Source organism: Ranitomeya variabilis, chromosome 3, assembly GCF_051348905.1.
Source record: "Ranitomeya variabilis isolate aRanVar5 chromosome 3, aRanVar5.hap1, whole genome shotgun sequence".
Taxonomy (NCBI): domain Eukaryota; kingdom Metazoa; phylum Chordata; class Amphibia; order Anura; family Dendrobatidae; genus Ranitomeya; species Ranitomeya variabilis.
Genome location: NC_135234.1, coordinates 73,179,803 through 73,207,362, shown reverse-complemented (window position 1 = coordinate 73,207,362; position 27,560 = coordinate 73,179,803). Strand labels below are relative to the sequence as shown.

The 27,560-nt window shown below is 45.3% G+C and overlaps 1 protein-coding gene across 1 annotated transcript in view; it reads right to left on the bottom strand.

Moving 5' to 3' along the window:
- LOC143817951 (uncharacterized) overlaps window positions 1-27,560 on the bottom strand; it is a 79,500-nt gene that overhangs the window by 15,161 nt on the left and 36,779 nt on the right. Inside the window, exon 2 of the mRNA XM_077299413.1 lies at window positions 1,296-1,391. Within this exon, the coding sequence (XP_077155528.1) occupies window positions 1,296-1,391 (96 nt within the window). The remainder of the gene's footprint in view (window positions 1-1,295; window positions 1,392-27,560) is intronic.

Genomic DNA, 27,560 nt, shown 5'->3' with positions numbered 1-27,560 from the left:
GGACACGCTACATCGATGATATTTTTCTGATTTGGCAGGGGTCGGCTGACACACTCAAGGAATTTATGACACTCCTGAACCAGAATAAATATAAAATCCACCTGACTTATAAATTTGATCGCAATGCGCTTGATTTCCTTGATGTTACTGTCCGTAGGGGTGTAGATGGTTGTTTATGTACAGACCTGTATCGAAAAACTACCTCCGTGAATTCCTTACTTCATGCCTCATCGGCACACCCTCCAGCAATGATAAGAGCAATACCGACGGGACAATTCCTGCGTTTACGTAGGATTTGTTCAGATGAGACAGACTTTAAAAGACAATCTGAAGAGCTAAAAATACGTTTTTTGGAAAGGGGCTACAGTAGACGCTCTATAAAAAAAGCTTATAATAGAGCTAAACATGTAACTAGACATGAAGCCCTATACTCTAAAAAAAGTCTGTTCTTAATCAACCAGTAAGGTTCATTACACAATATCACGGACAAGCTGACCTGATGAAATCATATATAGCGAAATCATGGTCAATTCTCCAATCTGATCCTATTTTACAAAAATATATTGGAGACAGGCCCAACATCACCTATAGGAGATCGAAAAACCTGGGTGACTACCTGGTACAGAGTCACTATACACATAATAACACTCTCATCTCTTCTCTTCCCTTTTGCCCTAGGTTACAGACTGGATGTAAACCCTGTGGGAAATGCGTGTCATGCCCTAACATTCAAAGAGCCCAAGAATTTACTAATTCAAAAGGGACTAATACATATCGAATAAAACATACTATTAATTGCATGTCAAAGGCTGTAATATACTATGCCACGTGTCCCTGTTCCCTCATTTATGTGGGACTCACAACAAGACATTTAAAAGTTAGGACGAGGGAACACGTCTTGGGGATTTTGGCATCTAAAGATGTGGAAGATATTTCCACCTTAAAAACAATCCCTAAGCATTTTAGGGTCCACCATAACTGCGATGCCTCACTTTTGAAAGTGATTGGCATCGATATGATTAAGCCAAACGAACGTGGGGGCAAAATTAGTACACGTTTAGCTCAAATGGAGGCCAAGTGGATATGGGTTTTGGAGACTGTTTCCCCACTTGGCCTTAATGAAAATTTAAGTTTTGCCCCTTTTTTGTAAACCTCTGTATTAGTACAATTTTACTAGTTTTGGACTTTTATTCTCATACTGTTTTATTATTTTTATCTAGGTTTTTATCTTTTATTTTGTTTGTTTTTATACCATGGTATTCATAATTCTATTTAACCTTTCAGATTCTACTTACCTTGTCATCATGATATTCGCTAATCTTCATCACCATGCCTCTTATTTTCTCCATGTGATTGGCCGGTCCCAGCGGAGTGGTCGACGGATGTCTCATCTATAAAAAAGATTATTATTATTATATTATGTATATTTATCTTTAAACATTTACACTTTTTTTCTTTAGTATATTTTTTGTCTGGATACGGTCATTGTATAACATCAAGATGTCAGTATGTAATGGTTGTTATTTAATATATAGTATTTTTCTGATCGTATTAATTAGGATTTATTGATATAGCCCAGCTAATTATATATTTCTACTGAGTATTACTATGTGGTACATTTAGGATGCACATATCACCTTCTTATTTTACTCCTTTGGTCATCCTGATTTTCCTATTGCACCAATATATTTTTGGTGGGTTTATTTGGGTTTCCTTTCCCCTTACTCCAATTCTTTTTTATATTTTTCCTTTTTTTGTATATCCCATGTGATACTATTAGGGACATTGTTGTTTATAATTACACTTTGTCCCTTATACACCGTAGCATACTTTAATATTTTTTATAATTTTTATTTATTATTATTTTCTGGTCAGTCAATTATCTCTCCTCTTATTATAATACTCAGTTAGTTACATGTTATTTAGTTTAAATACCCTTATTTTCCGGCTATACATTATGACATTACGGGCGTTCTTCCCCCTTTTTTTTTCATTTCGGCATGCAATTTATCCGGTCTATCACTGTATTATTCCTCAATCAATTGCTCACGCCTGAATGCCGGAGTGGTGCGCATGCGCCTTCGGGGGCCCGCGGTCTCTGCTCTTAGCGTCTCCGTGGTCTTGGCAACGCCGGGTGCTTCCTGTGCGTCCGACCGCGTGACGTTGGGGGCGGGGACTTCCGGCCTTTCTGTCGGCGTCTGCGCCGCATACACAATGGCATCAGTTGTCAGCAATATATATAAACTCCTAGTTCCTCACATCCATCACCCCCTGACGAAGGATTGTGTATCCGAAACGCGCGTCGGGGTGCGTCTTGTTGGATACGGTGACACCATAAGGTATATGTCTTCCATCCTCCCCCTTTTTTTGTGCAATACACTTGATATATGTATGGTTGATTCACACCAGTCTATGCGGCACGATTTCACTTTGCACATTGCCACTTTATATTTTGCACTGTTTTTCTCCATTTTAACCCTATTACGGGTTATTCCTTTATTATCCTTTTAACGTTTCACGATTTTACACATTGTTATTTTATACTAGAGACATATACATATAGGTATGATATAACATCACCTATTTTCTTATTGGTGCACCATTTTCCTATATTGGTTATTATTATTCATTGGAGATTTTATCCCTATTATATTATCCAACATATGCACTGTTATTTTTATGTATCACTACCACTAATAAAGAACTATACATTTTAATACGTATACCCTGCTTTGTTATCCTCTTTTCTGGGGTTGGTATCCTTGCTCTAGGTGGTTGGTTCTTGGTCTTCATATATAGGAGTGGTTTCCACTCGCCATTGTTGTTTTCACTGGGGATTTTTATATATATATATATATATATATATATATATATATATATATATATATATATATATATATATATACTATACAATATATTATACAATTGGTTTTCCCCTTTAAGTGTTTACAATTTCTCTAGCCACCGCAGCAGATGTAGACCAACCATGACTGTTCACATTTCCAAAAATTTGTATTAACATCTGCAGCAGCATTAGCAGCAGTAACCGCAGGCACAGAAGCCACATTAAAGATATTACAGAGTGCAGTTACGCGACAATGCAGAATACTAAAAAATGCAATATCGCCAAGTCTGTACAGTCTGCGATTGGGGTGCAAAAGTCCTTGGAGATCCATGAATTGTTCATCTTAATGAAAGTTAGGCGGTATACACTTTCAAGGGATAGCCAGCTGTGCTTATCCATCAGGATACCACCAGCAGCACTGAAGACACGGTGTGAGAGAATGCTGGCTACCAGGCACGATAAAACCTCCAAGGTGAGTGAGGCCACTCATCCACTTTGGAAGACCAAAATGTGAAAGGGTCCAAACACTCCCCGATGGTATTGATATTCTGTTTTAGATACTCCTGAACCATTCTCTCAATTTGTTCATCACATGTAAGTCTTGGACTTGGACTCTGTTGTGCTTGTGCACGAGTGTCAAAGGACTCATAAAATTGCTTCTTCCACTTACACTACTGCTGCTGCTGCTAGTGTTTTGACATTGATGAGTTGTCGTGCCAGAAGTTGGAAGTCTAGAGCTGCGATGCGAACTGTGTGCTTCACTGCTGTCTTGGGGAAAAGCTCTTGTAAGGTTGTGTAAAAGCATGTATCGATATTCCAGCATTCACTGAATTTTTCTATGGCTTCTAGATCTAGAAATGGCCACGGGATGCCGCGCGTGCGCAGATGGAGATCGCGGCGGCCATTTTCCTGAAGCCCCGGGCAGCAGAGCGCTTTATCTGCGCACGCGCTGCCACAGGAAGATGGCCGCCCCCACCGATCACCAGGGGAATAGCGCAGATCGCGCTCTTTTCCCTCCCCTGTGCAGTGGATTCTGGACTTGGGCATGCGCAAACCACTACGCCACCAACGGAAAAATAAGCAAGATCTGGACACCACGCCCATCTGACCAGACCAGCCTGATTGACAGGCGAAAACAGCTACTTTGGTAACGTATTTCGGCAGCATAGGTGGGGAATCGGGGTCCACAAAATACACTATTGTAATGCACAGCTCAGGCCCTATTTAACGCAATTTTTATGTCATACGGAAAAAACGGGGTGACAGGTTCCCTTTAAGATAGCTGACATCCCCTATATATTGTGTGAGTCCACACACAACGCCCTATATACGGTTTGAGCCCCTATAACCCTTTTTATGAAATATGACACCCCACATAGCCCCTACAGTTATGCTCAAAATATTTTCTCCACTAATAGTTAGTGGTTGGGTGAAGCCATTTATTGTCAAACTACTGTGTTTTCTCTTTTTAAATCATAATGACAAACCAAAACATCCAAATGACCTTGATAAAAAGTTCACATACCCCATTTTTTAATACAGTGTATTGCCCCCTCTAACATCAATGACAGCTTGAAGTCTTTTGTGGTAGTTGTGGATGAGGTTCTTTATTTTCTCAGATGATTATGAGGAGAAGAAGAAGCTGGAAGAAGCTGGATGGGAAACGTGTGTCGGGGTGAGGAGGGACACTATAGTCTCCTTGGGGCTGCATTCCACACCACTGGTCCGCTATTCTGGTAATATGTATTGCTTATACTTTCTACAATAGTGTGCCACTATAGCTTTTACCTTATTTGGCAGTATATGCACTGTGGATGCTTATTGACTCTTACAGTATGTCACTTGACTTGATTTAAAGATTCTTAGCTACATGCATATCCATGTACTATTGACCTTATATATGGTGGATTTTGCGATGCAGCCCAGTGACCCTGGTAGTTAGGGCGCTCCTGTTTCTGCTATCTTATTTTATGTGTGCATTTTGACTTTTTTAATAATTATTAATGAAGCATTGATATTTTATTTACTCCCTGGATCTCTTCGTTCAGCAGCCAGAGAGCAGGATGTGGCACATGGACAGCAGTTTGCCCAACTCTGGCTTAAACTGGTCCCATAGAAAAACAGACATGTTTCAGAAATGTGTTGCAGAACTTACTAATATATAAGTATTACAGGCTCTCCTCTGCACTTCTTAGTTCAACCTTCCTCACAAACTGTGCAAAAAAACTGCTAATTGAAGAGCATGTGACCAGACGTCCACCAGCCTACAGGGGAATGGAAAATATCACTGTATATGGGAAAGCAGTTTTTCAATTGAGAGAGCTAATACACAGCTTTGATCACAAGCTCCTGCATCAATAGCCATTTTTGTGCAGTCTCCAAAGAAGGACGCATTAATAAGTGCAAGAAAGAACCTATATTATTTATACAGTATTGTGCAAAAGTTTTAGGCAGGCATGGAAAAAAAGCTGCAAAGTAAGAATGCTTTCAAAAATAGAAGTGTTGGTAGTTTTTTTGTCAATTAACAAAATGTTAAGTGAATTAACAAAAGAAAAATCTCAAACAAATCAATATTTGATATGACCTGACCACTCTTTGCTTTCAAACAAGCATCAATTCTTCTAGATACACTTACACATAGTTTTTTAAGAAACTCAACAGGGAAGATGTTTTAACCATCTTTCAGAACTTACTACTGATCATCTGTGGATGTAGGCTTGTTAGCATCCCGAAAAAAGTCATTAAGAATTATCTTGAGCCCTAGAAGGGATGATTTGGCCAAACAGAGCCATGATCTCAACATGGAGTCTTTCTGGGATTACATGAAGAGACACAAGGATTTGTGTAAAGGTACCTTCACACGAAACGACTTTGTAACGATATCGCTAGCGATCCGTGACGTTGCAGCGTCCTGGCTAGCGATATCGTTTAGTTTGACACGCAGCAGCGATCAGGATCCTGCTGTGATGTCGCTGGTCGCTGAATAAAGTTCAGAACTTTATTTGGTCGTCCGATCGCCGTGTATCATTGTGTTTGACAGCAAAAGCAACGATACCAGCGATATTTTACACTGGTAACCAGGGTAAACATCGGGTTACTAAGCGCAGGGCCGCACTTAGTAACCCGATGTTTACCCTGGTTACCAGCGTAAAATGTAAAAAAAACAAACAGTACATACTTACATGCGTCCCCCGGCGTCCGCTTCCCACACTGACTGAGCGCCGCAAAGTGAAAGTGAAAACACAGCACAGCGGTGACGTCACCGCTGTGCCCTGCTACTGCCGGCGCTCACACAGTGCAGGAAGCAGACGCCGGGGGACGCATGTAAGTATGTACTGTTTGGTTTTTTTACATTTTACGCTGGTAACCAGGGTAAACATCGGGTTACTAAGCGCGGCCCTGCGCTTAGCAACCCGATGTTTACCCTGGTTACCCGGGGACCTCGGCATCGTTGGTCGCTGGAGAGCGGTCTGTGTGACAGCTCTCCAGCGATCAAACAGCGACGCTGCAGCGATCGGCATCGTTGTCGCTATCGCTGCAGCGTCGTTTCGTGTGAAGGTACCTTAAGAAACATCCAAAGAAGATGTGTGGTTTGTTCTCCAATATGTTTGAAACAACCTCACTTCCAAGTTCCTTCAAAACTGTGCACAAGTGTACCTAGAAGAATTGATGCTTTGATGTTGTTGTGAATGCAATGTACGGTCACACCTAATATTGATTTGATTAAGGGCTTGTGCGCAATAGGACAAGTGCTAGCCGTTGTTTTTGACAGATAACACTCGTCCCCATGTTATTCTATAGGACTGTGCACTTGATTGAATTTTTCCTCAGACAGTGCACTCAGCCATGCAAGTCATTGAGTGCATGGAAATCATCCAACTGCACTCGGATTTGAATGCAGTCTGATTTCCACAGACTGACAGAATGGAGAAGATGGAGACTTTTTTTGTCCATCTTCTCTTCATTCAAGAGAATCGGATCACATTATGCTCACACTGTAATCAAGCTTTAATCAGAGTGTGATCAGAGTGTAATTTGCATGATGAGAGAATTTACAGTCGTTTGCACCTTGACCAGGGGTATCAAACTCATTTTCACCAAGTACCACATCTGCATTATGGTTGACTTCAAAAGACCACTTGTAATGGTTCGAGCACGGACTGGCCAAGAGCTATAAGAGAGCTGTCTCTGGGTGATAGGGCTATAAAACAGCTGTCTCTGGTTAGTAGGGCTAACAGCACTGTCCCTGGGTGGTAGGGCTAAGAGATCTGTTCCTGGGTAGTAGGGATAAGAGCACTGTCCCTGGGTAATAGGGCTAAAATAGCTGTCACTGAGCAGTATGCCTAAGAGCACTGTGTAATAGGGCTAAGAGAGCTGTTACTGGGTAATAAGGAATAAGGCTAAGAGAGCTGTCCCTGGTTAGTAGGGCTAATAGAGATGTCCCTGTTTAGTAGGGAGAAGAGAGCTGTCCCTGGATAGTAGGAGTAAGAGAGCTGTCCCTTCGTAGTAGGGCTAAGAGAGCTGTCCCTGGGTAGTAGGTGCTAATAGAGCTGTCCCTGGTTAGTAGGGCTAAGAGAGCTGTCCCTGGGTGGTAGGGATAAGAGAGCAGTTTTGGGGTAGTAGAGCTAAGAGAGCTGCACCTGGGTAGTAAGGCTACAAGAGCAGTTCCTGGGTAATAAAGCTAAGAGAGCTGTCCCTGGGTAATAGGGCTAAGAGAGCTGTTCCTGGGTAATAATGTTAAGAGAGCTGTCCCTGGGTAGTAGGAGTAAGAGAGCTGTCCCTGGGTAGTAGGGCTAAGCAAGCTGTCCCTGAGTAGTAGAGGCTAATAGAGCTGTCCCTGGTTAGTAGGGCTAAGAGAGCTGTCCCTGGGTGGTAGGGATAAGAGAGCAGTTTTGGTGTAGTAGGGCCAAGAGAGCTGTACCTGGGTAGTAAGGCTACTAGAGCTGTTCCTGGGTAATAAAGCTAAGAGAGCTGTCCCTGGGAAATAGGGCTAAGAGGGCTGTTCCTGGTTAATAATGTTAAGAGAGCTGTCCCTGGGTAGTAGGAGTAAGAGAGCTGTCCCTGGTGTTATGATCCGGTGACCTTGGAGCCGCATGGGACTTTCTCAGGAGTAGGTGGAACCTGTACTGACCGCAAACCCTAAACTGACACCGCAACTAGAAGTAGCCGTGGGGTGTACCTAACACATCCTAGACACTTCGAAACAGCCGGAGGACTAAACACCCCTATAGATGGAAATGGGAATTCTATCTTGCCTCAGAGCAGAACCACAAAGGATAGGCAGCCCCCACATATATTGACTGTGAGTATTAGAGGAAAGACACATGCAGGCAGAAATCAGGATTTAGCAAAAGAGGCCACACTAGCTAAATAGGAAAGGATAGGACAGAATACTAAGCGGTCAGTATTAAAACCCTAAAAATATCCACAGCAGATAATACAAAAATTCCACCATCTAACTAAAGACATGGAATGTATATCTGCATCTCCTGAGAATCCAACTTGACTGAAAAAATCCAAACACAGTCTAAGCTGGACAAGAAAAAACAATGAATAGCACTGAATTGTAAAGCACACAGCATGTGTGCTGCAAAAACAAAAAACAGACTATCACGGCTCGAGAAGTGGACCCTCTGGGTCACGGCTTCAGAGCCCCCGAGGGCGAGCGGACCAGATGGGACCACCCCCTATACAGGGAGTGTTTGGGACAGGCCCAAGGGGGGTGAGGCCGCGACAGCCGGAACCAAAGGGACGACTAGTACGGGAGCCAGAGGTGGGACTGAGAATACAAGAGAGGTGGTGTCCCCGAGGCGCACAGATAGAGCCTAGCCTAGAATGTTAGGTACTAACCGGTGTGAAGGAGATTCACGGTAGATAGGGAGCGATGGAAACACAGGACTGACACGGAGACTGGAACTCAGGACTGGTACGGAGGCTGGAACACAGGACTGGTACGGAGGCTGGAACACAGGACTGGTACGGAGGCTGGAACACAGGACTGGTACGGAGGCCGGAACACAGGACTGGTACGGAGGCTGGAACACAGGACTGGTACGGAGGCTGGAACACAGGACTAGTACGGAGGCTGGAACACAGGACTGGTACGGAGGCTGGAACACAGGACTGGTACGGAGGCTGGAACACAGGACTGGTACGGAGGCTGGAGGACAGGACTGGTACGGAGGCTGGAACACAGGACTGGTACGGAGGCTGGAACACAGGACTGGTACGGAGGCTGGAACACAGGACTGGTACGGAGGCTGGAACACAGGACTGGTACGGAGGCTGGAAGACAGGACTGGTACGGAGACTGGAACACGGGGATAACACGGAGGCTGGAACACAGGAATAACACGGAGGCTGGAGACAATGAGACAGAGTAGGGCACAAGGTAAACGCTGGTGGAGCCTAAGAGACCAAGGGGTTGTCGGCAAGGAACCGACGAACACGATAGACGCAAAGGCGTCTAACCTGGGCAAATGCAGGAGTGAAATACCCGATGGGCGCCGCCATATTGGGGGCGGAGCCATCGGGTCACGAACTCCCAGAAGCCCGTGCGGTGAGAGAAGCCCGTCTGCGCATGCGCGGACCGGCAAAGGGACGAGCACCCAGGAAAGCAGGGACAGAGGAGCGAGGAGGAGCGTCGGGAGCGCGCCGGCCGGAACGGTAAGTATGGGAAGGCGTAACAGTACCCCCTCTCTTACCCCCCCTCTCTTTAGAGCTGGAAAGGAATTTTTTCAAAACCAAAGGAGCATTGATATTCTCAAGAGGCTCCCAAGACCTCTCCTCGGGCCCAAACCCTTTCCAGTCAATTAGAAAAAATGTTTTGCCCTTGACAGTTTTTTTGGCGAGAATATTCTTAACCTCAAAAAATGCATCAGAGGAGACAGGTTGATGAGAACGAGATGGAACAGAATGAAAATGATTGAAAATTGCGGGTTTGAGGAGAGATACATGAAAGACGTTAGGAATGCGTAAAGTGGTGGGTAATTTCAATTTGTATGCTACATCATTAACTCGGCTAGAAATCTCAAAGGGGCCGATGTATCGGGGACCCAACTTCTGAGAAGGAATTTTAAGTCTGATATAGCGAGAGGAAAGCCAGACCTTATCGCCAGGTCGATAAGGAGGAACATCCAAACGCCTTTTGTCGGCAAACCGCTTCATTTTGCTACTGGCTTTTACTAGCGCCTCCTTAGTCTCCAACCAAATTTGGGAAAACTCCTGGGACAAGGCATCCGCCGCCGGTACGCCTGAGGTGGGGAGAACAGGGAGAGGAATGCCGGGATGTTGCCCAAAAACAATAAAAAAGGGTGACTTAGATGAGGATTCGCTAGTATGGTTGTTGTAGGCGAATTCTGCCCAAGGAAGAAGAGATACCCAGTCATCATGGTGAGCATTGGAAAAGTGACGAAGATAAGAGATGAGGATTTGATTAGTACGTTCCACTTGACCGTTGGACTGGGGATGGTAAGCAGAGGAAAAATCTAGCGATACCTTCATAAGGCCACAAAGCGCTCTCCAAAAACGGGAGGTAAACTGGACTCCTCGGTCAGAGACGATGTGCTGAGGAAATCCGTGAAGCCGAAAAACTTGAAGTAAAAAAATCTTCGCAAGGTCAGGAGCAGATGGAAGTCCGGGTAAAGAGATGAAGTGGGCCATCTTAGAAAATCTGTCCACTACCACTAGAATAGTAGTGCAATTAGAAGACCTTGGTAAATCAGTGACAAAGTCCATAGCAATATGAGTCCATGGAACCGATGGCACAGGAAGAGGAAGTAGAGGCCCAGAAGGCAGCTGTCGAGGAACCTTATTCCGAGCACACGTGGAACAGGAAGCCACAAAATCTAATACATCCCGGCGAAGAGAAGGCCACCAATAATGGCGAGAAATCAGGGAGAGAGTCTTCTTACCTCCGACATGTCCGGCGAACTGGGAGGAATGACCCCAATGTAAGACCTTTAACTTGTCACAATTAGAAACGAGAGTCTTCCCAGAAGGCGGTGAGATTACATCGAGAGGAGCCAAAGAGACAATCTTAGCTGGGTCAAGAATGTGCGCAGGTTTCTCCTCTATATCTGACGGTTGAAAAGACCGAGACAGGGCGTCAGCCCTGATGTTCTTATCTCCAGGCCGGAAATGCAGCTCGAAGTCGAAGCGTCCGAAGAACAAGGACCATCTTGCTTGTCGAGGATTCAGTCTTTGGGCTGACTGAACATAGGCTAGATTCTTGTGGTCAGTGAAAATAACAAAAGGATGAACTGCCCCTTCGAGAAGGTACCTCCACTCCTCCAGGGCCAATTTGATGGCTAACAGTTCCTTGTCACCAATGGAATAATTGCGTTCCGGGGGAGAAAAAGCTTTGGAGAAAAAGCCACAGGAAACCAACCGACCAGAATTGGATCTTTGTAAAAGCACAGCTCCGGCTCCAAAAGATGATGCGTCCACTTCAAGAGTAAAAGGCCTGTTGGTATCAGGACGATGAAGCACCGAGGCAGAAGCAAATTCTTGTTTCAGAGTTTGGAAGGCTGTCTCTGCCTCTGGAGGCCAGAGATTAGGATCAACCCCTTTACGGACCAGAGCAGAGATTGGTTTAGACAACGAGGAAAAATGAGGGATAAATTGTCTGTAGTAATTGGCAAAGCCAAGGAACCGCTGGATAGCTTTTGTTCCCGAAGGACGGGGCCAATTCAAAACGGCAGAGACCTTTTCTGGATCCATTCTTAGACCCTCTTCAGACACAATATATCCCAAGAAGGGCACGGAAGACTGCTCAAAAACACATTTTTCGAACTTTGCGAAGAGATGATTCTCCCTTAGGCGAAGTAAGACTCGGCGGACGTCTCGGCGATGAGTGGAAAGATCAGGAGAGAAGACGAGGATGTCATCCAAGTAGACAACAACATTGGTATAGAGGCAGTCACGAAAGATGTCATTGACGAACTCCTGGAACACCGCTGGAGCATTACAAAGCCCAAACGGCATCACCAGATACTCGTAGTGACCGTCCCGAGTGTTGAATGCGGTCTTCCACTCGTCTCCCGCACGAATACGAACCAAGTTATAAGCTCCTCGAAGATCAAGCTTAGTAAAAATTCGTGCACCTCTCAGTCGGTCGAAGAGCTCAGAGATAAGCGGTAAAGGGTATTTGTTCTTCACGGTGATGTTGTTTAACCCTCTGTAATCAATACACGGACGAAGGGAACCATCCTTCTTCTTCACAAAAAAGAAGCCCGCGCCAGCTGGAGAAGAAGATTTCCGAATAAAGCCTCTAGCAAGATTCTCTTGAACATAGTCCGACATAGCTTGTGTTTCTGCTGGCGAGAGCGGGTAGATTCTTCCTCTAGGAGGCACGGCACCAGGAACAAGGTCAATGGGACAGTCGTAAGGTCGGTGCGGCGGAAGAGACTCCGCCTCCTTTTTGTCAAAAACATCAGAAAAAGAAGAATAAGCAGAGGGCAGCCCGGAGAGGATGGGGGAGGGACAAGGGACACCAACAGGGCGCACCGGCAGCAGACAACGAGACTGACAGGAATCTCCCCAACGAAGAATACTGCCCCCACGCCAATCCAGGAAGGGCTCGTGGAGACGCAACCAGGGAAGACCGAGAAGAATGGGGTGAGAGATGTTGGCCAAAACTAAAAACGAAATTCTCTCTCTATGAAGAGCCCCAACCTGAAGTTCCACAGAGTGCGTGACTTGAGTAATAGTCTCCTGCAGGGGTCTCCCGTCTACTGAAGCGAGAAGAAGAGGGTTCTCTAACGGCTTAACGGGAACTGAGAATTTGATTACCTCCTCAAGCCTAATAAAATTTCCTGCAGCTCCAGAGTCTAAATAAGCCTCAAGAGAGAAACGTTTGTCATGTACGTGCAATAAAACGGGCAACGTGAGGGGTTGAGAGGTTTCATTAGTACCTAGGGAGGCCTCTCTTACCTGACCTAGGCGGAGGAGTTTTCCGGACGGTCAGGACAGGCACGAAGGAGATGTGAGGAACTGCCACAGTAAAAACAGAGACCCTGGGTACGTCTCTCCTTGCGACGTTGTTCGGAGAGTCTAACACGATCCACCTGCATCGGTTCAGGAGCAGAAACAGAAGGGGAGACCCTAGGACGAGGGCTGAGAGGTCTGCGAGAAGTCATAGAAGAACGCGGAAATTTTCTCTCCCGGGCTCTCTCCTGAAAACGAAGATCAATTCGCGTAGCTAAAGAAATTAAATCCTCCAAAATAGTAGGAGTATCCCGGCCAGCTAATTCATCCTTGATACGACTGGAAAGCCCCCGCCAGAAAGCCCCGACTAATGCCTCGTTATTCCAACCCAAATCGGTAGCTAAAGTTCGGAACTGAATAGCATATTGCCCTACGGTTAGGGACCCCTGCTGTAGATTAAACAGGGCTTCGGTGGTGGAAGCCAAACGACCTGGTTCATCGAACACTCGACGAAAGGTCTCTAAAAATGAAGTGAGCTGGAGGACCACAGGGTCATCCCGCTCCCAAAGTGGATTAACCCATGCTAAGGCTTCCCCCTCCAAATGTGAAACAATAAACGCCACCTTGGCCCGATCCGTGGGATATTGCAAGGGAAGGAGCTCAAAGTGAAGACGGCACTGATTGAGAAATCCCCGGCATTGTTTGGGATCTCCATTGAAACGAGGGGGCTTAGCCAAACGAGGAGTGGGATGAGGTGCTAGAGCTGGTGAGGGAACAGACGCGGCAGCCTGGAGGGAAAGAAGGCGACTATCAACAGAAGCCATATACCCCAAAATATGGGACTGGGCATCGCGCTGCTGTGCCAGTTCTTGCTGCAAACTGGCCAGCTGAGAGGCATTTCCAGGATCGGAGGACTGGAGGGCCGAGAGACGGGAGTCCATAGATTTCATGAAGGACATCATTCGAGACTGGTTCTCCCGCAAGAAAACTAACTTCTTCTGAGCGGCTGCGGCTCCGGCGGGATCCATGGCCTTTGCGTACTATCACGGCTCGAGAAGTGGACCCTCTGGGTCACGGCTTCAGAGCCCCCGAGGGCGAGCGGACCAGATGGGACCACCCCCTATACAGGGAGTGTTTGGGACAGGCCCAAGGGGGGTGAGGCCGCGACAGCCGGAACCAAAGGGACGACTAGTACGGGAGCCAGAGGTGGGACTGAGAATACAAGAGAGGTGGTGTCCCCGAGGCGCACAGATAGAGCCTAGCCTAGAATGTTAGGTACTAACCGGTGTGAAGGAGATTCACGGTAGATAGGGAGCGATGGAAACACAGGACTGACACGGAGACTGGAACTCAGGACTGGTACGGAGGCTGGAACACAGGACTGGTACGGAGGCTGGAACACAGGACTGGTACGGAGGCTGGAACACAGGACTGGTACGGAGGCCGGAACACAGGACTGGTACGGAGGCTGGAACACAGGACTGGTACGGAGGCTGGAACACAGGACTAGTACGGAGGCTGGAACACAGGACTGGTACGGAGGCTGGAACACAGGACTGGTACGGAGGCTGGAACACAGGACTGGTACGGAGGCTGGAGGACAGGACTGGTACGGAGGCTGGAACACAGGACTGGTACGGAGGCTGGAACACAGGACTGGTACGGAGGCTGGAACACAGGACTGGTACGGAGGCTGGAACACAGGACTGGTACGGAGGCTGGAAGACAGGACTGGTACGGAGACTGGAACACGGGGATAACACGGAGGCTGGAACACAGGAATAACACGGAGGCTGGAGACAATGAGACAGAGTAGGGCACAAGGTAAACGCTGGTGGAGCCTAAGAGACCAAGGGGTTGTCGGCAAGGAACCGACGAACACGATAGACGCAAAGGCGTCTAACCTGGGCAAATGCAGGAGTGAAATACCCGATGGGCGCCGCCATATTGGGGGCGGAGCCATCGGGTCACGAACTCCCAGAAGCCCGTGCGGTGAGAGAAGCCCGTCTGCGCATGCGCGGACCGGCAAAGGGACGAGCACCCAGGAAAGCAGGGACAGAGGAGCGAGGAGGAGCGTCGGGAGCGCGCCGGCCGGAACGGTAAGTATGGGAAGGCGTAACACAGACACTTATCTTTGCTGATTTGGCAGCAGGGCAGGAGGAACCAGACAGAGATGCAAAACCTCCAAGAACAATGGACAACTGGCAAGGGCTAATGAATCCTGCACACCTAAATACCCCAGTCAGAGCTACAATCAGCAGGGACACCTGCCCAGGATTGCAGCCCAGGGACAACTGTATTACCACCAACAACCACCGGAGGGAACCCAAGAGCAGAATTCACTACAGTACCCCTCCTTGAGGAGGGGTCACCGAACCCTCACCAGAGCCCCCAGGCCGATCAGGACGAGCCAGATGAAAGGCACAGATCAAATCAGCAGCATGGACATCAGAGGCAAAAACCCAAGAATTATCCTCCTGGCCATAACCCTTCCATTTGACAAGGTACTGAAGCCTCCGCCTCGAAAAGCGAGAATCCAAAATCTTCTCAACCACATACTCCAACTCCCCATCAACCAACACAGGGGCCGGAGGATCAACAGAGGGAACAACGGGCACCACATATTTCCGCAATAAAGATCTATGGAATACATTATGGATAGCAAAAGAGGCCGGAAGGGCCAATCGAAAAGACACCGGATTAATAACCTCAGAAATCCTATAAGGACCAATAAACCGAGGCTTAAACTCAGGGGAAGAAACCTTCATAGGAACCTGACGGGAAGACAACCAGACCAGATCCCGAACCCGAAGCCGGGAACCAACACACCAACGACGGTTAGCAAAATGTTGAGCCTCCTCCTGAGACAACACCAAATTGTCCACCACATGAGCCCAAATCTGCTGCAACCTGTCAACCACAGAATCCACACCAGGACAGTCAGAAGGCTCAACCTGCCCCGAAGAAAAACGAAGATGAAAACCAAAATTACAAAAGAAGGGCGAAACCAAGGTAGCCGAACTAGCCCGATTATTAAGGGCAAACTCGGCCAACGGCAAGAAAGCCACCCAATCATCCTGATCAGCGGACACAAAGCATCTCAAATAAGTTTCCAAAGTCTGATTAGTTCGCTCGGTCTGGCCATTTGTCTGAGGATGAAATGCAGAAGAAAAAGACAAATCAATGCCCAGCCTAGCACAAAAGGCCCGCCAAAACCTAGAAACAAACTGGGAACCTCTGTCGGACATAATATTCTCCGGAATACCATGCAAACGAACCACATGCTGAAAAAACAACGGAACCAAATCAGAAGAGGAAGGCAATTTAGGCAAAGGCACCAAATGAACCATCTTAGAGAACCGGTCACAAACAACCCAGATAACCGACATCCTCTGGGAAACCGGAAGATCAGAAATAAAATCCATAGAAATATGCGTCCAGTGCCTCTCAGGGACCGGCAAAGGCAAAAGCAACCCACTAGCACGGGAACAACAAGGCTTGGCCCGCGCACAAGTCCCACAGGAGTGCACAAAAGAACGCACATCATGTGACAAAGAAGGCCACCAAAAGGACCTACCAGCCAAATCTCTGGTGCCAAAAATACCAGGATGGCCAGCCAACACAGAACAATGAACCTCAGAAATCACTCTACCAGTTCATCTATCAGGAACAAACAGTTTCCCCACTGGACAGCGGTCAGGTTTGTCAGCCTGAAATTCCTGAAGAACCCGTCGTATATCAGGGGAAATGGCAGAAAGGACCACCCCTTCTTTCAGAATGCCGACCGGTTCAAGGACCTCAGGAGAATCAGGCAAAAAACTCCTAGAAAGGGCATCAGCCTTAATATTCATAGAACCCAGAAGATACGAGACCACAAAATCAAAACGGGAAAAAAACAAGGACTATCGAGCCTGTCTAGGATTCAGCCGTCTGGCAGACTCGAGGTAAATCAGATTTTTATGATCGGTCAAGACCACAATACGGTGCTTAGCTCCCTCAAGCCAATGTCGCCACTCCTCAAACGCCCACTTCATAGCCAACAACTCCCGATTGCCAACATCATAATTGCGTTCAGCAGGCGAAAACTTACGGGAAAAGAAGGCACACGGTTTCATCAAGGAACCAACAGGATCCCTCTGAGACAAAACGGCCCCTGCCCCAATCTCAGAAGCGTCAACCTCAACCTGAAATGAAAGAGAAACATCCGGTTGACGCAACACCGGGGCCGAAGTAAATCGGCGTTTAAGCTCCTGAAAGGCAGAGACAGCCGCAGAGGACCAATTTGTCACATCAGCGCCTTTCTTCGTCAAATCGGTCAAGGGTTTAACCACACTGGAGAAGTTAGCAATGAAACGGCGATAAAAATTAGCAAAGCCCAAAAAAATTTCTTTAGGCTCTTCACGGATGTGGGTTGAATCCAATCATGAATGGCCTGAACCTTAACCGGATCCATCTCTATAGATGAGGGAGAAAAAATGAAGCCCAAAAAAGAAACCTTCTGCATTCCAAAGAGACACTTAGACCCCTTCACAAACAAAGCATTATCACGAAGGATCTGAAATACCATCCTGACCTGTTCCACATGAGACTCCCAATCATCGGAAAAAATTAAAATTTCATCCAAATATACAATCATGAATTTATCAAGATACAGTGGGGCAAAAAAGTATTTAGTCAGTCAGCAATAGTGCAAGTTCCACCACTTAAAAAGATGAGAGGCGTCTGTAATTTACATCATAGGTAGACCTCAACTATGGGAGACAAACTGAGAAAAAAAAATCCAGAAAATCACATTGTCTGTTTTTTTATCATTTTATTTGCATTTTATGGTGGAAAATAAGTATTTGGTCAGAAACAAAATTTCATCTCAATACTTTGTAATATATCCTTTGTTGGCAATGACAGAGGTCAAACATTTTCTGTAAGTCTTCACAAGGTTGCCACACACTGTTGTTGGTATGTTGGCCCATTCCTCCATGCAGATCTCCTCTAGAGCAGTGATGTTTTTGGCTTTTCGCTTGGCAACACGGACTTTCAACTCCCTCCAAAGGTTTTCTATAGGGTTGAGATCTGGAGACTGGCTAGTCCACTCCAGGACCTTGAAATGCTTCTTACGAAGCCACTCCTTCGTTGCCCTGGTGGTGTGCTTTGGATCATTGTCATGTTGAAAGACCCAGCCACGTTTCATCTTCAATGCCCTTGCTGATGGAAGGAGGTTTGCACTCAAAATCTCACGATACATGGCCCCACTCATTCTTTCATGTACCCGGATCAGTCATCTTGGCCCCTTTGCAGAGAAACAGCCCCAAAGCATGATGTTTCCACCACCATGCTTTACAGTAGGTATGGTGTTTGATGGATGCAACTCAGTATTCTTTTTCCTCCAAACATGACAAGTTGTGTTTCTACCAAACAGTTCCAGTTTGGTTTCATCAGACCATAGGACATTCTCCCAAAACTCCTCTGGATCATCCAAATGCTCTCTAGCAAACTTCAGATGGGCCCGGACATGTACTGGCTTAAGCAGTGGGACACGTCTGGCACTGCAGGATCTGAGTCCATGGTGGCGTAGTGTGTTACTTATGGTAGGCCTTGTTACATTGGTCCAAGCTCTCTGCAGTTCATTCACTAGGTCCCCCCGTGTGGTTCTGGGATTTTTGCTCACCGTTCTTGTGATCATTCTGACCCCACGGGGTGGGATTTTGCATGGAGCCCCAGATCGAGGGAGATTATCAGTGGTCTTGTATGTCTTCCATTTTCTAATTATTGCTCCCACTGTTGATTTCTTCACTCCAAGCTGGTTGGCTATTGCAGATTCAGTCTTCCCAGCCTGGTGCAGGGCTACAATTTTGTTTCTGGTGTCCTTTGACAGCTCTTTGGTCTTCACCATAGTGGCGTTTGGAGTCAGACTGTTTGAGGGTGTGCACAGGTGTCTTTTTATACTGATAACAAGTTTAAACAGGTGCCATTACTACAGGTAATGAGTGGAGGAAAGAGGAGACTCTTAAAGAAGAAGTTACAGGTCTGTGAGAGCCAGAAATCTTGATTGTTTGTTTCTGACTAAATACTTATTTTCCACCATAAAATGCAAATAAAATGATAAAAAAACAGACAATGTGATTTTCTGGATTTTTTTTCTCAGTTTGTCTCCCATAGTTGAGGTCTACCTATGATGTAAATTACAGACGCCTCTCATCTTTTTAAGTGGTGGAACTTGCACTATTGCTGACTGACTAAATACTTTTTTGCCCCACTGTAAGTCCGGAAGATATCGTGCATGAAGCACTGAAAAACAGATGGAGCATTAGAGAGCCCGAATGGCATCACAAGGTATTCAAAATGGCCTTCAGGCGTATTAAACGCAGTTTTCCATTCATCACCCTGCTTAATACGAACAAGATTATATGCCCCCCGAAGGTCAATCTTCATAAACCAACTAGCCCCCTTAATCCTAGCAAACAAATCGGAAAGCAGAGGTAAAGGGTATTGAAACTTGACCGTGATCTTATTCAAGAGGCGATAATCAATACAGGGTCTCCTGGAGCCATCCTTCTTAGCAACAAAAAAAATCCCGCTCCCAACGGTGAAGAAGATGGCCGAATATGCCCTTTCTCCAAAGACTCATTAACATAACTCCGCATGGCGGTATGTTCAGGCACAGACAGGTTGAAAAGTCGGCCCTTAGGAAACTTACAGCCTGGAATCAAGTCAATCGCACAATCACAGTCCCTATGCGGTGGAAGGGAACTGGACTTGGGCTCATCAAATACATCCTGAAAATCAGACAAAAACTCTGGAGTTTCCGAAGAGGAAGAAGAGGAGATTGACATAAAAGGAACGTCATTATGAACCCCCTGACATCCCCAACTAGTCACAGACATAGACTTCCAATCCAACACAGGATTATGTACCTGCAACCACGGAAAACCCAGCACGATAGCATCATGCAAATTATGCGACACCAGAAATCGACAATCTTCCTGATGGGCTGGTGCCATGCACATGGTCACCTGTGTCCAGAACTGGGGCTTATTTTTGCCAAAGGTGTAGCATCAATGCCCCTTAAAGGAATAGGGTTCTGCAAAGACTGCAAGGGAAAACCACAACGCCTGGCAAACTCAAAGTCCATTAAGTTCAAGGCGGCGCCTGAATCCACAAACGCCATGACAGAAAATGATGACAATGAGCAGATCAAGGACACAGATAACAGAAATTTAGGTTGTACAGTACTGATGGTAAATGAACCAGCGATCCTCTTTGTACGCTTAGGGCAGACTGAAATGACATGAGAAGCATCGCCACAATAAAAACACAACCTATTCTGATGTCTGAATCCTTGTTGTTCCGTTCTAGACAGAATCCTATCACACTGCATTGGCTCAGGCATCTGCTCCGAAAACAACGCCACAGCGCGCACAGTTCTGCGCTCCCGCAAGCGCCGATCAATCTGAATGGCCAGAGACATAGAATCACTCAGACCGAAAGGCGTGGGAAACCCCACCATAACATCTTTAACGGATTCAGAAAGACCCCTTCTGAAAATTGCCGCCAAAGCATCATCATTCCATTTAGTCAACACAGACCATTTTCTAAATTTCTGACAATACAATTCTGCCGCTTCTTGACCCTGAGACAGGGCCAACAAGGTCTTCTCCGTTTGATCCACAGAATTTGGTTCATCATATAATAATCCTAATGCCTGAAAAAAGGCGTCTACATTAAGCAAGGCCGGATTCCCAGATTCCAGGGAAAATGCCCAATCCTGAGAATCGCCACGCAGCAGGGAGATGACAATTTTAACCTGCTGAATGGAATCACCAGAGGATCGAGGTCTCAGAGCAAAAAACAGTTTACAGTTGTTTTTAAAACTCAAAAATTTGGACCTGTCCCCAAAAAACAAATCAGGAGTAGGAATCTTAGGCTCTAAAACTGGAGTCTGAACAATATAATCAGAAATACCCTGTACCCTAGCAGCAAGCTGGTCTACATGAGAAACTAATCCCTGAACATCCATGCTAGCACAAGACTCCTCAGCCACCCAGAGAAAAAGAGGGAAGAAAAGACAAAAAAATGGCTCAACACCTTTCTTCCCTTCTTCTGAGATGCATTTAACTCATTGTGGGCCAGTTGTACTGTTATGATCCGATGACCTTGGAGCCGCATGAGACTTTCTCAGGAGTAGGTGGAACCTGTATTGACCGCAAACCCTAAACTGACACCGCAACTAGAAGTAGCCGTGGGGTGTACCTAGCACATCCTAGACACCTCGACACAGCCGGAGGACTAACTACCCCTATAGATGGAAATGGGAATTCTATCTTGCCTCAGATCAGAACCACAAAGGAGAGGCAGCCCCCCACATATATTGACTGTGAGTATTAGAGGAAAGACACACGCAGGCAGAAATCAGGATTTAGCAAAAGAGGCCACGCTAGCTAAATAGGAAAGGATAGGACAGAATACTAAGCGGTCAGTATTAAAACCCTAAAAATATCCACAGCAGATAATACAAAAATTCCACCATCTAACTAAAGACATGGAATGTATATCTGCATCTCCTGAGAATCCAACTTGACTGAAAAAATCCAAACACAGTCTAAGCTGGACAAGAAAAAACAATGAATAGCACTGAATTGTAAAGCACACAGCATGTGTGCTGCAAAAACAAAAACCAGACACTTATCTTTGCTGATTTGGCAGCAGGGCAGGAGGAACCAGACAGAGATGCAAAACCTCCAAGAACAATGGACAACTGGCAAGGGCTAATGAATCCTGCACACCTAAATACCCCAGTCAGAGCTACAATCAGCAGGGACACCTGCCCAGGACTGCAACCCAGGGACAACTGTATTACCACCAACAACCACCGGAGGGAACCCAAGAGCAGAATTCACAACACCCTGGGTAGTAGGGCTAAGAGAGCTGTCCCTGTGTAGTAGGGGCTAATAGAGCTGTCCCTGGTTAGTAGGGCTAAGAGAGCTGTCCCTGGGTGGTATGGATAAAAGAGCAGTTTTGGGGTAGTAGGGCTAAGAGAGCTGTACCTGGGTAGTAAGGCTACAAGAGCTGTTCCTGGGTAATAAAGCTAACAGAGCTGTCCCTGGGTAGTAAGGCTACAAGAGCTGTTCCTGGGTAATAAAGCTAACAGAGCTGTCCCTGGGTAATAGGCCTAAGAGAGCTGTTCCTGGGTAATAATGTTAAGAGAGCTGTCCCTGGGTAGTAGGAGTAAGAGAGCTGTCCCTGGATAGTAGGGCTAAGAGAGCTGTCCCTGTGTAGTAGGGGCTAATAGAGCTGTCCCTGGTTAGTAGGGCTAAGAGAGCTGTCCCTGGGTGGTAGGGATAAGAGAGCAGTTTTGGGGTAGTAGGACTAAGAGAGTCGTACCTGCATAATAATGTTAAGAGAGCTGTCCATGGGTAATAGGGCTAATAGAGATGTCCCTAGATAGTAAGGCTAAGAGCACTGTCCCTGGGTAGTAGGGCTAAAATAGCTGTCCCTGAGTATTATGGTTAAGAGCACTGTCCCTAGGTAGTAGGGCTAAGTGAGCTGTCCCTATGTAATAGACCTAAGTGAGCAGTTCCTGGGTAGTAGAGCTAAGATAACTGTCCCTGGGTAGTAGGGCTAAGAGCGATGTCCCTTGGTAGTAGGGCTAATAGAGCTGTTCCTGGGTAGTAGGTCTAAGAGTGCTGTCGTTGGGTGGTAGGGCTAAAATAGCTGTCCCTGTATAGTAGGGCTAATGGAGTTCTCCCTGGTTAGTAGGGCTAAAAGAGCTGTCACTGGGTAGTAGGAGTAAGAGAGCTGTCCCTGGGTGGAAATGCTAAAAGAGCTGTACAGTAGGGCTAAGAGCACTGTATCTGAGTAGTAGGACTAATTGCATTGTCCCTAGGTAATAGGGTTAACTTAGGAGAGTTGTCACTGGGTAGTCAGGTTAAGAGAGCTGTCCCTAGGTAGTAGGTCTAAGAGCACTGCTTCTTGGTAGTAGGGCCAAGAGAGCTGTGCCTGGGTAGTAGGGCTACTGCTCACATTCAAAAATGGGACCACACAACAGTGCTAGCTTACTAAGTTCTTTGTTTTCACCTTTTATGTTGGCTGACTGCATTCACTGGTTGTGCTGGCTGACTGCATTCACTGTTTGTGCTGGCTGACTGCATTCACTGTGTTCACTGTTTGCATTTGCTAACTGCTTTAACTTTTTGTATTGGCTGGCTGTGTTCTCTGCCTTCATTGTTTGTGCTTGCTGTCTGTGATCACCGGTTTCATTGGACTCCACTGGTCCTGTGATCCTGGATCCAGATGCAACCACACAGTCAACAACAGACTTTTTATCCATTTTCAACAGTTTAATTTTACTCAACAAGGTCAGTTCAGTCTTAGGCTGTGTTCACACGTTGCAGATTATTCGCGGTTTTTCACAGTTTTTCCCTATAAAAACGCTATAAATCCGCAAATAATCTGCTTATATTATGCATCCTATCATTTTTAATGAATTCTGCACTTTTTGTACACATGATGCGTTTTTTTCCACGTTAAAAACGCATCGCGGTAAAAAACGCAGCATGTTCATTAATTTTGCGTTTTTTTGCGGATTTCCCACTTAAAATGCATTGGGAAATGTCCGGAAAAAAACGCATCAAAAACGCACCAAAAACGCGTCAAAACTGCGGCAAAAAACACATGCGGTTTTCTTGCAGATTTCATGCAGAAAATTTCAGGGTTTCCTCAAGAATTTTCTGCAAGAATTCCTGAACGTGTGCACGTAGCCTTAGTCACAGATATCGCACAGTAGGTTACATTGCTAACAGTTCCTTCATCCTATGCTGTCCCTTCCTTTGATGGCACTCCTTGCCTCTGAGATGTAACTTTCTGTGCCGCAGCTTACAAGAATACCGACCTGATTACTGTCTGTTAATCCCTGTGCATTTTCACCTTTGGGGATGAAAGCAAGGCTGGCTCCTTCATACCTTTTTCAGGCCCATGGTCTCGGACGTTCCAGGATGTACCACTGAACCTGGTCGTGGCCGTTCTCATGCTGCTCCCTTTTTCTCTTTCCATTCTCCCTCGTATCAATGTAACTTTCAGCCCTGAACTATTGTTCCCACAAAAACTCTTATCTGATGTAATATTTGTTATCTTAATCTGACTGCTCTCAAGCAGGAAGTGTCCCTCTTATATCTACTACTGCCACTTCCAACTGGGGAATTTCCTTAACTGTGTTAACTACTTCTGTACTGAACCTATCTAACTCCCTGAACTACAGTGCCTTCCGCTGTTCTTCCCAATTACTATTTCCTATTCCTATGCTTATATCCTAATTCCTCATCCTAATACTTTCCCTAGCCTTATCACAATACACATATGAGTAATAAACATGAGTCATCCACATATAAAATAGTCATAGAACCGTCACCTAAATAAATGTGTCAACATTCTACAGCATTATTCACATTTAAACTAAAGTGTACCTCTTTTATTAGGAAGGCATGAAGAGCATGATTGTCCCTGAAACACCGTTTGTGCAGGCTGACATGAGATAACTGCGTTCACCATTTGTGCAGGCTGTGTTCTCGGTGTGCATTGTTAACTCACAAAGATGGCACCTGCTCCTTGTACTGGTGCCGCCCACTCTATTGGCTGCATCTGCTCAGACTTCAAAATCGCATCAGTTCCCTGTGTTAGCTCTGCCCCTCTGCTAAGAACTGGCTGTGTCGACGTAGAACGTTGTCAGTACTTAGTAGAGGAGGTGGCACCAGCAACTAAGATTTTGGGCTCCAGCGCACAATTCAACACTGCTACGTACGGAGAGCTGGTCAGAACATTTTTGAAGTGTGTTTTGCCCTCGTGGGCTGCATAGAATCACATGGTAGGCTGTATTCAGCCCACGGACCTTGAGTCCTAGGCGATTGTTGTGCTGGCTGACTGCATTCTCGGCCTTCATTTTTTGTGTTGGCTGTCAAACAATGGATAGTACTCATCCCATTATTATGGTCGTCTGCACAAGGTCTTAGATTTCTTTATAATTCAGTTTAGAGTTTTGCTTATTGATAGAAATAAACCATTAACACAATTTATGAAAGCATTCTTATTTTGCAGCATTTTTCCAACCGCTGCCTAAAACATTTGCACAGCACAGTATTTTAGTAATTGCAATATAATCATATTCACAACACATTTGTGAAAAGGGGATAACCCTTTAGGGAAATCCATTATTAAAAAGATTAGCTGAAACCTCAGATGATCATCTAGTGCCACCAAAAGATCTCCTCCCGAAGAAAATGGTATAAGTTTAACAAGAAAGTTATAGGGCACATAGAGGTCCTAGGGGGCTCTAAGGCATCAGGGCCAGGATAAAACCACTACTGCTGCTTCCCCTTTTACCGTCATGGCCGAAAGTGTTGGCACCCTTGAATTTGTTCCAGAAAATGAAGTATTTCTCAGAGAAAATTATTGTAATTACACGTTTTGTTATACACATCTTTATTTCCTTTGTGTGTATTGAAACAACACAAAAAAAACCAGAGGAAAAAAGGCAAATGGGACATAATTTAAAATAAAACACCATAAATGGGTCTGACAAAATTGCTGGCACTCTCAACTTAATATTTGGTTGCACAATCTTTGGAATAAATAACTGCAATCAATCACTTCCTATAACCATCAACAAGCTTCTTATACCTCTCAACTGGAATTTTGGACCACTCTTCTTTTGCAAACTGCTCCAGGTCTCCCATATATGAAGTTCCTTTTCCCAATAGCAATTTTAAGATCTGTCCACAGGTGTTCAATGGGATTTAGATCCAGGCTTATTACTGGACACTTCAGAACTTTCCAGTGCTTTGTATCATCCATTTTTGAGTACTTGTTAAAGTATGTTTAGGATCATTGTCATGCTGGAAGACCCAACCAAATATTAAGTTGAGGGTGCTAACAATTTTGTCAGGACCATTTTTGATGTTTTGTGTGAAATTATGTCCAATTTGCCTTTTTGACTCTGATATTTTTTGTGTTTTTCCAATAAACACAAAGGAAATACATGTGTGTAGAACAAAACATTTTCTGGGAGAAATACTTAATTTCCTGGAACAATTTCAAGGATGCCAACGCTTTGACTGTATATAACTCTACATGATGAGGAACTTTAAATATATGCCCGATCCATGGATGGGTTAGGTTTTGCTACAGAAAAAAACACAGTATTTTACAGTACCAGCAAAGTGAATGAGCTTTCTGAAATCTCATGTACATTCTGCTTATTTTCTTCTTGTATATTTGAACCATCAAAGTTTTTTTCAAATCTGCAACATGTAAATTCTAAATTAAAGAAATGGAAAAAAAAACAAGCAAAAATGCACCAAAAACGCATGTAAAAACGCAGCAAAAAGACATATACGTTACAAAGTGCTTTTCCTGACAACACAAAGAAAAATCTGCTGCAAATACTCAATGTGCGCACATAGCCTATAAGACAATCTGCGTTTCTCTGGTCTGTCAAGCATAGGCAATACCTTTAAATATATGAATAGACAACACTAGACTGCAGACCTTCTTTCCTCAGTTAGTGTAGAAAATAAAATAATTCACATTATTTATCCTATTCCGTTGATCTGCATTAATGAGAAATATTTTATAACCTAATCTAGACATCAGTACAGAAAACTTTCAATGATGACACATTTATTGTAAAATTTGATTGAACCTTCACCCTGATGATTAACAAGTTTTCACATAGATATATTTATTGTCCTATAGACAAAGCCTTATACCAACCATGATCACTACAGCTGCAGAACGCAGAGTACAGCTCCGAAGTCCATGCTGTGATGGCAGTTAAAACAAGGTTGGATATACTCCTGAGAAGAATGCTGCAAACTTTATTAATTCTTGTAGCTATGGAAACCAGGAACCCCACAAGCTGCAAAGCTGGCTGCGTTAGTAGAGATCACCACTAGGTAGTGAATATATAACAGGAGTTGATTTTTATTATAGATGCAATTTCTAAATTAAAACTAAAATATCTGTAAAAAAAAAAACATTTCAAAAATAGTCATCACTAACTACACAGTAAACATGGCTGCTATCACTCTCCGGCACAATGATTGACAGGCTGCTCTACACCATATGTGTGTATGTCCATGTATAGACAGGGGCAAATCTAGGTGGGGCAGGCAAAGGATTTTCAAGTAGCGCAGGCTGCAGAAGGGTGCTGTCAGGCCACCAAATATGGCAGTTCAAGGTGTCTCCCAGGTGGTAGCATTTTGTCAGCCCCCCAAGCCGGTTGTCAAACTGACCAGAGAACATATAAAATGCCTGTTCCATGCACTCAAGTGTACTTGCGTTTTTCAGGCTCAGGTACAATTAAAACCCAGACTGCCATAACTTCTGGGGTCAGGGAAAATTCAGCAGCATGGTCAGGTCACCTGAGGACAAGGATAGTGATAAGGTGAGCACTCCAGTGGAGCAAAAATTATATAATCCGCTGGGGTGATGTTATGGCAGCTGGGATGGTATGGCTTCCCACAGGTGAAGCTGGGTCCCCAGGATCCCGGTGTAATAGGGACAGGTGGTAGGTGGTGTAGAAAGAAACAGAAGATACAGGGTTGCAGTCTCTTTACCTCTTTACTGATGGATTCAGGCAGCCACAGTCCAGGATACCAGATCACAGGCACAGGTACAGTCCACCCGGCTTGGAAGCGAATCTGGACTCCCCTTTACCAGGCAGGGTTGGAAGCCTTCCTACTAGCGCTGTGGTGTAGTCCCTTGCTGCCTTAGACCTCACACAAGGTCCTCACGTTCTCTC